Source organism: Nicotiana tomentosiformis, chromosome 6 (genome assembly GCF_000390325.3).
Source record: "Nicotiana tomentosiformis chromosome 6, ASM39032v3, whole genome shotgun sequence".
Lineage (NCBI taxonomy): Eukaryota > Viridiplantae > Streptophyta > Magnoliopsida > Solanales > Solanaceae > Nicotiana > Nicotiana tomentosiformis.
Window position 1 is genome coordinate 17,945,926 of NC_090817.1, and position 13,448 is coordinate 17,959,373.

The following is a 13,448-nucleotide window of genomic DNA, read 5'->3' on the forward strand; positions in this document are numbered from 1 at the left end:
CTGATTGTCGGTTCCTTATCAATACGTGCCGATCCTTCTATTGGCTATACTGGATTATCTAACAATGTTCATCGAAGTCGTTCGAGGCTAGGACCGATTCCAGGACCATGGTCTCGATATTCTTGAAGATGTGCGTCATGCCCTCGGGTTCTGGCCCGGTGGGACTTTGGCTCGATTTTGGTCCCTTGTTGTCATGTCTCGAGCCTGACTTATTTTGTCAGAGGCTAGAATGCACCACAAGCTTGATTTCACCCGTATACGGAAACAAATTCTTATTTTTTTCATTAGTCAAGACTCACTAGAAACGACCGAATTTAGTTGTCATCGGACTTTGTAGGCATATAATGTTACATCATGTCAGTTGACATGGAGCTTAGTGGAGTGGTTTGGTAGTTACAATTAGGCATAAAGTTGTAGTTTTCACCTACTCCATAGTTCAAGTTATAATTTCTTTTCTTGTTCGTAGACTGAGATTGCGTGCGAAATGCTGAATATATAGTTGATGAAAACATAAAATAAAAAGAGCGACAAAACACGGCCAGAGAGGATTTTACGAGATTGATGATCTTTGTGAGATTTATATTTCGATCTTTTTCTTAGAACGTAATTTATTGATTATCTTGAAATGAGGATGGAAGAAAAAGGAGTGATTATCAGTGTTTATGTCGAATCTTTATCAACCACAGATTCACAATATAGATCTGATCCATTGAAAAGAACAGCAAAAAAAGGAGGGTACGATCGTCGAGCACAACTCTTGGCCTATGCTCATGAGTTAAGGCATACCAATTCTACATACCCTCGATGTACGTCCGATAATTCAAAACAAAAGCAAAAGGTACGTAATTCAATCTCCCATTTTGATTTATCATGAAAAGTTAGTAATAACCAATTAATCGTTATGTATATGAAGAGAAGCAGTAGCCTATTGAGAATTTAGAGTCACTATATTCTGCTTTTTATACACGTGCCACCTTTTTTTTCCCTAAAAAATTAACCTAAATAGTTGGTTAAAGTAAAAATAGACGGTGGATATATATATAACCAGTATATAGTTTATATAGTTTATGTATACCGACTAGAAAATGTAAACAACGAATCTAGTCGGCTTTTGTGTAAAAAATCCCTTTTTTTTTCCGCACAAACATATATAGTTTGAGCAAGACACGATGAATTTTGTCGACCCTGCTATGTCTTGTCTATATCCGCTCCATTTTCCCGAATTATACTATGAGTTATATTTGTTACAGAAAAGGAGATGGACAAGAAGGATAGGATTGCCATTTTCCCGTTTGTTTCGTCGAAAAAATAAGCAGAAGAGGTATGAAAAGATGGGAAGAGAAGATTCCTGTGATGCTAAAGAGTCATGCTATCAAAGAGGGTCCCAAGGAAAAAAGATGAGTGGAGCAAATGAGAAAGTCAGATATGGTTTTTGTGTGAGTACTACAACTATATATACCAATAGCAAATGAACTTTATTTGGCTTAATAATGCATTTCCCAGAAAGGTTTGTGTAACTTTGTGATGTGATGTGATGCAGAACAGATTGAAGTGTCTCTTGAAAGACATCTCATCCATCTGGCAATTCGGCAAGCATTAATCATGTTCAGCTTATTTGATGGATATTGTTGAGCCGAAAGAATTAGTTTGGTGAATGAATTCTTTCTTATGTATTTCTCATCGCGATCAGGTACATACATATATATATATATATATATATATATATATATATATATATATCTGCATAGCAGAACTTCTATCTATTCAAGAAAACCTGTACATACAAGGTAATTAGATATATATATTCACTAATTATGGATCCCTCTAATTATTGTACTGCAATCTTTATGAATTCCTATAATCATGGTTTACTACAATCACGTTGATACTCATATAACCCCGCTAACACTTTCCATCAAGTTGTTGCATGGATATCTATCATGCACAACTTGTCAATAACTCCATGAAATATCCGTCACGAGACTGTTTTGTAAGGATGTCTGCAAGTTGTCCTTCTGACTTGACAAATGGAAACTGAATAATCTTTTGATCCATCTTCTCTTTGATAATATGACGTCAATTTCGACGTGTTTAGTGCGAACATGTTGCACTGGGTTTCGAGCAATCTGGATTGCAGCTTTGTTATCACAAAATAAAATTATAGGCCTTGAACACTCAATTCCAAGATCCCATAGCACACCTTTAATTCATAACAATTCGCACAAACCATGTGCCATACCTCGAAACTCTGCTTCCGCACTTGTCTGAGCAACAACCTTTTGTTTCTTGCTTCTCCGGATGACAAGATTGCCTTCTACAAACATAAAATATCCTGAAGTAGATTTTTTGGTTGAACGATCTCCTGCCCAATCAACGTGGGTGTAACCTTCAATGGTAGAGGCTTCATTATTTGAGTACAACAACCCTTTTCCAGGTGCATCTTTCAGATATCTCAAGATTCGATAGACCGCTCTTATGTGTTCTTCATTTGGAGCACGCATAAATTTCCTTACCATGCTCACAACATATGCAATATATGGCCGTTGATAGCGACCTATATCTACCAGACTTTGGTCAAAATAAATTTCAAGCAAATGGTGCATCTCCATTGGTGTGTTTCAATTAGTTTGCAGGTTAACATCCCAGTTTCAGTCAGCAAATCCAGCACATACTTTCGTTGGCATAGAGAAATTCCCAGATTTGATCGTGACACTTCAATACCGAGAAAATATTGTAGTTGTCCGAGGTCTTTCATTTCAAACATGGTGGCCAAATACTTCTGTAGCTTCTCTATTTCTTCAGTGTCATTACCAGTCAAGACCATATCATCTGCATACACTATCAATGTTGTGATCTTTCCTCATTTGGTTTTAATAAATAAAGTATGGTGAGAGTTACGTTGCCTGTAACCAACCAACTTCATTGATGATGTATCTCCCAAACCAGGATGTAGGTGATTGTTTAAGCCTATACAATGATCTCTTCAATTTACATACATTACCTTTAGGTACATATCTATAGTTAACATCAGGTGGCTTCTCCATATATATTTATTCCTCCATGTCTCCATTCAGGAAAGCGTTCTTTACGTCAAACTGTCGTAATGGCCAATTTCGATTTGATGCAACTGATATGAGGATCCAAACAATATTAAGCTTAGCTACTGGTGATAAACGTTTCTTGATCATCAACTCCATACTTTTGTGTGTAACCTTTTTCTACTAGCCTTGCTTTATACCTATCGATACTTCCATCGGCTTTAAGTTTTATGGTGTATACCCATTTGCATCCAACTGGTTTCTTTCCTTCAGGCAACGGCACTAGCTTCCAAGTTGAGTACTTTTTAAGAGCCTCCACTTCTTCATTCATTGCTTTAGTCCACCTTGGATCTGCTAATGCTTCCTGCACAATATTAGGAATAGACACTTGGGACAATTGATCAACATTTAGGGCACATAAATCCATTGATTTAGGAGTAGAGGTATAATTATTGATAAGATATTGGGCTTTTACTTTAAGACTGGGTTCATATTGTTTCTTTGTGATAAACGAGAGGGTAAAGGATCATCCGATTGGGATTCAGTAGTTACCTGAGGTTCAACATTTGCTTGATTTTTCTGAAAAGGAGGCTCCTCGGTTGATGGTGTTAACATAAGCTCTTCTGATGGAACTTCATCATTATCATTCACAAATAAGTTAGGCATACTTGGGGTCTGCAAACTTGGAGTCTCTAAATCAGGCTGATTAATTTGGGTTGATGTTTACTTAATTCTTCTCCAATGACCTCTAATTCTTAAAATATAATCTCACGTTTTGAAGTTCCATTATTTCTGCCATGTATCTCAATCTCATCACTCGAGTTCTCCCCCTGAGGAGATGAGCTCGAATCTCCCCTGTGTAGTATGGTTTTGTTTCATGGAAGGATACATCCAAAGATACTTGTAATTTCTTAGTGCACGGATCATAATCTCTATCCTTTTTGGAAATCTGAATATCCAACAAAAATACATCATGTGGCACAAGGATCCAATTTGCTTCGCAAGACTTTGGGAATATAAACATATACAGTACACCCAAAATGTCACGACCCAAAATCCTAACATGTCGTGATGGCTCCAAATATGGTACTAGGCAAGTCGACTTCTCACAAATATTTACAACACTTTTCATAAGAATGAATTAAAACAGATTTAATAGCAAAAGTTCTCATAAACGTGATAGAAAACCCAATACATAATGTGAAATTCCCAACTATCGGGGTGTCAGAGAGTACATGAACATCTATACATCACAAGTCTGAAAAAACACAATCTATAATAATATGAGACCAAAGAAAGTAAACAAGAAGATATGGAAGGAAAGACAAGGTTTGCGAAACACGACAGCTACCTCGAAATCTCCGAAAAATTAACTGTGCGAAGGAATCAACACCCATTATGTCCGGGAACACCTGAATTTGCACACAAAGTACAGGGTGTAGTATGAGTACAACTAACTCAGTAAGTAACAATACTAAATAAAGAGCTGAAAATAGTGACGAGCTTCACGGCTAAGCCTGGCAAGTGGGCCGGTCCAGGCCCGGGACCGGCCCAGGACCGCGGGCCAGACGGGCCAAACGGCTAAACGGGCCAGGACCGTTTGGTCCGGTTTTAGTGGGCCTGGTCCGGTCTCGTGGGCCGGTCTTATGATTTGGCCCGCCAGGCCCGGGACCGGCCCGGTCCCCTTAGCGGGCCTAGCGGGCCCAACGACTAATTTTTTATAATTTTTTTTTTTTTTTAAACGTTTGACTGTAAAAAATAGCCGTTGGCTATTTATGAAATAGCCATTTAACCCCTCAACTTTGTTTTAATCTCAAACTTTTTATAAATTAATATGTAACTTGTATTTTGGCACATCTTGATTAGTTTCTTTTTCTTCTCAATGGTGGTATTAGCACCTTGTTGTGCTCATTCCATAGGGGGAGGAAGACTAAGAAAGATATTGCCATGATTTTTAATGCTATAATAAAAATATAACGCATTGATTTGAATATCTCTTTACAATATTTTTGTTCTTTTATATCTTAAGCTATACATATAGTATAATATAGTATATATACATAGTATACTAGATATATTTTCGATATACTACATATAGTATATACTATATATGCATCTAATAAGATATATAAACTATATTCGATATACTATATATACATCTTAAGCTATACTATATATACATAGTATACTAGATATACTAGACATATATAGTAGATATACATGTATATATAGTATATCTTAAGCTATACATGTAGTATAATATAGTATAGTATACATATATATATATATATATATATATATATATATATAAGCTTATATTTATACTATACTATAGTCTATACTATATATACATCTCATAAGATATATAAACTATATTCGATATACTATATATACATCTTAAGATATACTATATATACTATACTATATATACATCTTAAGATATACTATATATACATAGTATACTAGATATACTAGATATATATAGTAGATATACATGTATATATAGTATATCTTAAGATGTATATATAGTATATACTATACTATACTATAATATATATATATATATATAAGCTTATATTTATACTATACTATAGTATATACTATATATACATCTAATAAGATATATAAATTTTATTCGATATACTATATATACATCTTAAGATATACTATATATACTATACTATATATACATCTTAAAATCTACTATACTATATATACATATTAAGATCTACTATACTATATATACATATTAAGATATACTATATATACTATACTACATATACATCTTAAAATATACTATATATACATAGTATACTAGATATAGTAGATATACATGTATATAAAGTATATCTTAAACTATACATATAGTATATTGTATAATATATATATATATATATATATATATATATATATATATATAAGCTTATATTTATACTATACTATAGTCTATACTATATATACATCTCATAAGATATATAAACTATATTCGATATACTATATATACATCTTAAGATATACAATATATACTATACTATATATACATATTAAGATCTACTATACTATACATACATATTAAGATCTACTATACTATATATACATATTAAGATATACTATATATACTATACTACATATACATCTTAAGATATACTATATATACATAGTATACTACATATACTAGATATATATAGTAGATATACATGTATATAAAGTATATCTTAAACTATACATATAGTATAGTATACATATATATATATATATATATATATAAAAGCTTATATTTTTACTATACTATAGTATATACTATATATACATCTAATAAGATATATAAACTATATTCGATATACTATATATACATCTTAAGATATACTATATATACTATACATATTAAGATATACTATATATACTATACTACATATACATCTTAAAATATACTATATATACATAGTATACTAGATATACTAGATATATATAATAGATATACATGTATATATAGTATATCTTAAGCTATACATATTGTATAATATAGTATAGTATACATATATATATATATATAAGCTTATATTTATACTATACTATAGTCTATACTATATATACATCTCATAAGATATATAAACTATATTCGATATACTATATATACATCTTAAGATATACTATATATACTAAACTATATATACATATTAAGATCTACTATACTATATATACATATTAAGATCTACTATACTATATATACATATTAAGATATACTATATATACTATACTACATATACATCTTAACATATACATAGTATACTACATATACTAGATATATATAGTAGATATACATGTATATAAAGTATATCTTAAACTATACATATAGTATAGTATACATATATATATATATATATATATATATATATATATATATATATTATATTTTTACTATATATATATATACTATATATACATCTAATAAGATATATAAACTATATTCGATATACTATATATACATCTTAAGATATACTATATATACTATACATATTAAGATATACTATATATACTATACTACATATACATCTTAAAATATACTATATATACATAGTATACTAGATATACTAGATATATATAATAGATATACATGGATATATAGTATATCTTAAGCTATACATATTGTATACATATATATATATATATATATATATATATATATAAGCTTATATTTATACTATACTATAGTCTATACTATATATACATCTCATAAGATATATAAACTATATTCGATATACTATATATACATCTTAAGATATACTATATATACTATACTATATATACATATTAAGATCTACTATACTATATATACATATTAAGATCTACTATACTATATATACATATTAAGATATACTATATATACTATACGACATATACATCTTAACATATACTATATATACATAGTATACTAGATATACTAGATATATATAATAGACATACATTTATATATAGTATATCTTAAGCTATACATATTGTATAATATAGTATAGTATACATATATATATATATATATATAAGCTTATATTTATACTATACTATAGTCTATACTATATATACATCTAATAAGATATATAAACTATATTCGATATACTATATATACATTTTAAGATATACTATATATACTATACATATTAAGATATACTATATATACTATACTACATATACATCTTAAAATATACTATATATACATAGTATACTAGATATACTAGATATATATAATAGATATACATGTATATATAGTATATCTTAAGCTATACATATTGTATAATATAGTATAGTATACATATATATATATATATATATATATATATATATAAGCTTATATTTATACTATACTATAGTCTATACTATATATACATCTCATAAGATATATAAACTATATTCGATATACTATATATACATCTTAAGATATACTATATATACTATACTATATATACATATTAAGATCTACTATACTATATATACATATTAAGATCTACTATACTATATATACATATTAAGATATACTATATATACTATACTACATATACATCTTAACATATACTATATATACATAGTATACTACATATACTAGATATATATAGTAGATATACATGTATATAAAGTATATCTTAAACTATACATATAGTATAGTATACATATATATATATAAGCTTATATTTTTACTATACTATAGTCTATACAATATATACATCTCATAAGATATATAAACTATATTCGATATACTATATATACATCTTAAGATATACTATATATACTATACTATATATACATATTAAGATCTACTATACTATATATACATATTAAGATCTACTATACTATATATACATATTAAGATATACTATATATACTATACTACATATACATCTTAAGATATACATAGTATACTACATATACTAGATATATATAGTAGATATACATGTATATAAAGTATATCTTAAACTATACATATAGTATAGTATACATATATATATATATATATATATATATATATATATATATATATATAGTATATATATATATATATATATATATATATAAAAGCTTATATTTTTACTATACTATAGTATATACTATATATACATATTAAGATATATATATATACTATACTATATATACATCTTAAGATATACTATATATACTATACTACATATACATCTTAAGATATACTATATATACATAGTATACTAGATATATATTAAGATATACTATATATATATATATAGCTTATATATCTTAAGATGTATATATATATTAAGATCTACTATACTATACTATATATATATAGTATATCTTAAGATGTATATATAGTATATTTTAAGATGTATACTATGTGTATATATATATATATATTTTTTTTATATCTTACTATATATATATATATATATATATTAAGATGTATATATAGTATATAAATCGAATATAGCTTATATATCTTTATTACTATTTTTTTTCTCTAACTTCTATAAAAAAAATTTTTAAAATAGAAAGTTTATGTTGGGCCCGTTTAGGCCCGTTTGGGCCCGGGACCGGTCCACTAAACCCAGGCCCGTTAGTTCATGGTCCTGGTCCCGGGCCGGTTACAGTAATAAGCCCGCGAGGCCCAGGACCGTTTAGGACCGGACCGTATAGGACCGACCCACTTAGAGCCGGCCCACTTAGGACCGGGCCCGCGAAGCCCACTTAGGATCGGGCCCGGCCCACTTGCCACCCCTATTCACGGCTAAGTCCAATTAGAGTAATTTCCAACATAAGAAGGTAGGCATGCTTTCATGTTCAACATTTAAAACTCAATAGTAATTTCATATCAAGTTTGACTGAAAAAGAAGATAATATCTTTCAAAAATTTCCATAATAGTGATATATGACAGCTGAAGTGCAACAATAACGAAATCAATGCATCCTCTCAGAGCAACAGTCACTCAGTCCTCTCATTCACTCCAACCTCACAATCACTCTTTCCTCACAGTCACTCACTCTTCTCAATCACTCATCACTCGGCACTCACACTCAGTAGGTACCTGCGCTCACTAGGGTGTGTACAGACTCCGGAGGGGCTCTTTCAACCTAAGCGCTATAACAAGCCAATCATCGCATAAATCAATAAAATATGATGCGGCGTGCAGCCCGATCCCATAGATATCCTCATAATCAGACCCTCGGCCTCACTCAGTCATCAATCTCTCCAGTCTCTCGGGCTCTCAAAAATCATGATAAGCAACCCAAACAGCAATGATATGATGCATCAATAATCAACAATAGAGACTGAGATGTAATATGCAAGTAAAACCGTGACTGAATACAGAACACTAGTTTGACAAATAATTTAAAATGAACACGACCTCTGTGGGTCCCAATAGTGTCAACACATGGTTTAAACATGATTTATAGTTCGCTTTCTCTAATACATGACAAAATATACGGGTAACAACATATAGTTCGACTACACATATCCATGGAATTGACTAAGTCATAATTCCTACGGTGCACGCCCGTCACATAGCATGTGTGTCACCTCAAAACCAATCACATAATACATAATCCAAGGTTTCATTCCCTTAGGACCAAATTTAGAATTGTTACTTACCTAAAACCGTGTAATTCTTTATTCATCAATGCCTTTGCCTGGAGAATCAGCCTCCAAATGCCTCGAATCTAGTCACAAATAATTTGATTCAATCCATACAATTTATAGGAATTAATTCCATATGAAAATACTAATTTTTCCAACAAAATCCGAAATTGCACCCAAATGTCGCACGTGAGGCCCACTTCATGGAATCCGACGAAACACACAAAATCCGACAACTCATTCAATTACGAGTTCAACCATACTAGTTTCACTCAAATCCGACTTCGAATCGACATTCAAGTCCCAAAAATTCATTTTTATAAAATTTCTACAATTTCCCCCTAATTTCCAACTCAAAATATGATTAAATGATGAAAACAATGATATATTCATGTATATTAACCAAATACGAATTAGAATCACTTACCCCGATGAATTTCTTGAAAATATCACGAAATATCGCCACAAATCGAGCTCCCAAAGTCCAAATATGAAATAATACTCTAACCCTCATTCATATAGTACAAGAATCTTATCCCTCATTCTGCTGACCGCAATGTTTTTTGTGCGGCCGTACATCCCAGGTCCCACGGCCGCAAGTCCAAATTGTGCGGTCACGCTTCAACTGTGGTGCAATACCACGCTTCAGTAAATTGACCATAACCTTCTATTCAAATGTCCAAATGATGATTGGTTTACCTTTCTGAAAACTAGATTCAAAGGGATACAATTTTGAATCATCTCCAAATTCCCTTTAGATTAAAAGATATAAGCTTCCGAAGTCGGACCATTAAATCTGCAGAATCTCAATTCTACGGCCGCGAAAGAAATTGTGCGGTCCGAACTTTTACATTTCCTCAACACTCCAAAGTTGCCCCCCCCCCCCCCCCCGCACTTTAAAAGTTCCAGAACAACATCACAGTACCGAAATGCCCAGACTCGTTCAAAACTCATCCCGAAACACACCCGAGCCACTCGGGACCCCGTCCGAATGTACCAACAAGTCCTATAACACGATACGAACTTAGTCGATCCCTCAAATCACATCAAACAACATCAAAAATACAAATCGTACTCCAATTCAAGTCCGATTGACCTCAAATTTTGCACACAAGTCATAAATGACATAACAGACCTATTCTAATTTCCAGAATCATATTCCAATTTTCAAACCTCATAACACCATTCATAGATAAAACTCATAGTAATACCTTCTCTCCTACCATGTAATCAACATCGCGAACCTTCTTGTCGGCATAACTCTTATGTCTAGACTGCGTCGTGCGAAGCCGCTCCTAAATTAATTTAACCTTCTCCAAAGTATCCTGAACCAAATCAAGACCCAATAGCCTAGCCTCACCCGGCTCAAACCAACCCACCAGAGACCGACACCGTCTCCCATATAAAGCCTCATACGGAGCCATTTGAATGCTCAATTGGTAGCTGTTATTATAAGCAAACTCTGCCGGTGGCAGAAATTGATCCCAAGAACCCCCAAAATCAATAGCACAAGCGCGTAGCATTTCCTCCAATATCTTAATAGTGTGCTTGGACTGTCCGTCCGTCTGAAGGTGAAATGTTGTACTCAACTGAACCTGTGTGCCCAATTCTCGTTGCATTGCTCTCCAAAACTGTGATGTAAACTGCGTACCCCAAACTAAAATGATAGACACTGGAACACCGTGAAGGTGAACAATCTCGTGGATATAAATCTCATCCAACCTCTCCAAAGAATAAGTAGTACCAACTAGAATAAAATGCGCGAACCTGGTCAACCGATCTACAATCACCCAAACTAAATCAAACTTCCTCAAAGTATGTGGAAGTCCAACTATGAAGTCCATGGTAATGTGTTCCCACTTCCACTCTAGAATTTCAAGTCTCTGAAGCAATCCGCCTGGTCTCTGATGCTCGTACTTTACCTGTTGTCAATTCAAACACCGAGCTACAAACCCAACTATATCTTTCTTCATTTTTCTCCACTAATAGTGCTGCCTCAAGTCATGGTACATCTTAGCGACACCCAGATGAATAGAATACCGTGAACTGTGGGCTTCCTCAAGAATCAATTCACGCAGCCCATCCACATTAGGCACATAAATCTGACCCTGCATCCACAATACCCTATCATCCCTAATAGTAACATCGCTGGCATCACCGTACTGAACTGTGTCCTTAAGGACAAACAAATGGGAATCATCATACTAGCGCTCTCTGATACGGTCATATAAAGAAGACCGAGAAACCACATAAGCTAGAACCCGACCGGGCTCCGAAACATCCAATCTCACGAACTGGTTAGCCAAGGCCTGAACATCAACTGTCAGAGTCCTTTCACCAACAGGAATGAATGCAAGGCTACCAATACTCACCGTCTTCCTACTCAAGGCATTGGCCACCACATTGACTTTCGTGGGATGATACAGAATAGTAATATCATAATCTTTCAGCAGCTCCAACCATCTCCGCTGCCTCAAATTTAGATCCTCCTGTTTGAATAAGTGTTAAGGACTCCGATGATCTGTAAATACCTCACACAACACACCATAGAGATAGTGCCTCCAAATCTTCAATGCATGAACAATAGCTGCCAATTCTAAATCATGAACATGGTAGTTCTTTTCATGTGGCTTCAACTGACGTGAAGCATAAGCAATCACTTTACCCTCCTACATTAAGACATACCCAATACCAATCCGAGAAGCATCACAATACACTGTGTAAGACCTGAAGCTGAAGGCAAAACCAGAACTGGAGTTATGGTCAAGGTAGTCTTGAGCTTCTGAAAGCCCTCTTCACACTCATCTGACCACCTGAATAGAGCACCTTTCTAGGTCAATTTAGTTAAAGGTGATGCAATAGAAGAGAATCCTTCCACAAAGCGATGATAATAACCGTCCAAGCCGAGAAAACTCTTGAATCTAAGTAGCTGAAGATGGTATGTGCCAACTCTGAACTACTTTTATCGTCTTTGGATCCACCTTAATTCCTTTACTGGACACTATGTGTCCTAAGAATGCCACTGAACTAAGCCAGAACTCACACTTAGAGAATTTGGCATAATGTCTCTCCTCTCTCAGCCTCTATAATATAATACCCAAGTGTTGTGAATTCTCCTCATAGATACGTGAGTACACCAGGATATCATCAATAAATACTACAAAAAACGAATCAAGATATGGCTGGAATACTCTATTCATCAAGTGCATGAATGTTGCTGAGGCATTGGTCAGCCCAAAAGACATCATGAGAAATATATAGTGACCATAACGAGTCCCGAATACCGTATTTAGAATATCCGAATCCTAAATTTT

General features: G+C 32.5%; 1 protein-coding gene and 1 non-coding gene across 2 annotated transcripts; one reads left to right on the plus strand and one right to left on the minus strand.

Moving 5' to 3' along the window:
* Positions 1-419: 419 nt before the first annotated feature.
* On the plus strand, positions 420-1,823 carry LOC104115515 (uncharacterized). The gene is made up of 3 exons (XR_011408371.1): positions 420-838; positions 1,251-1,436; positions 1,541-1,823. It is a non-coding gene; the product is annotated as an uncharacterized protein (transcript).
* Positions 1,824-2,931: 1,108 nt separating this feature from the next.
* LOC108948380 (uncharacterized mitochondrial protein AtMg00820-like) lies at positions 2,932-3,921 on the minus strand. The gene is made up of 2 exons (XM_018777441.3): positions 3,591-3,921; positions 2,932-3,402 (listed from the first exon to the last, which is right to left on the minus strand). The coding sequence occupies exons 1-2, from the start codon at positions 3,702-3,704 to the stop codon at positions 3,157-3,159; spliced, it is 360 nt and encodes a 119-aa protein (XP_018632957.1). The 5' UTR covers positions 3,705-3,921; the 3' UTR covers positions 2,932-3,156.
* Positions 3,922-13,448: the final 9,527 nt, after the last annotated feature.

Coding starts and splice junctions, on each gene's coding strand:
- LOC108948380 (XM_018777441.3), bottom strand. CDS start 3,704: ATGCCTAACTTATTTGTGAATGATAATGATGAAGTTCCATCAGAAGAG. Junction 3,403..3,590: donor AAGCAAATGTTGAACCTCAG/GTAACTACTGAA, acceptor AATATTGTGCAG/GAAGCATTAGCAGATCCAAG.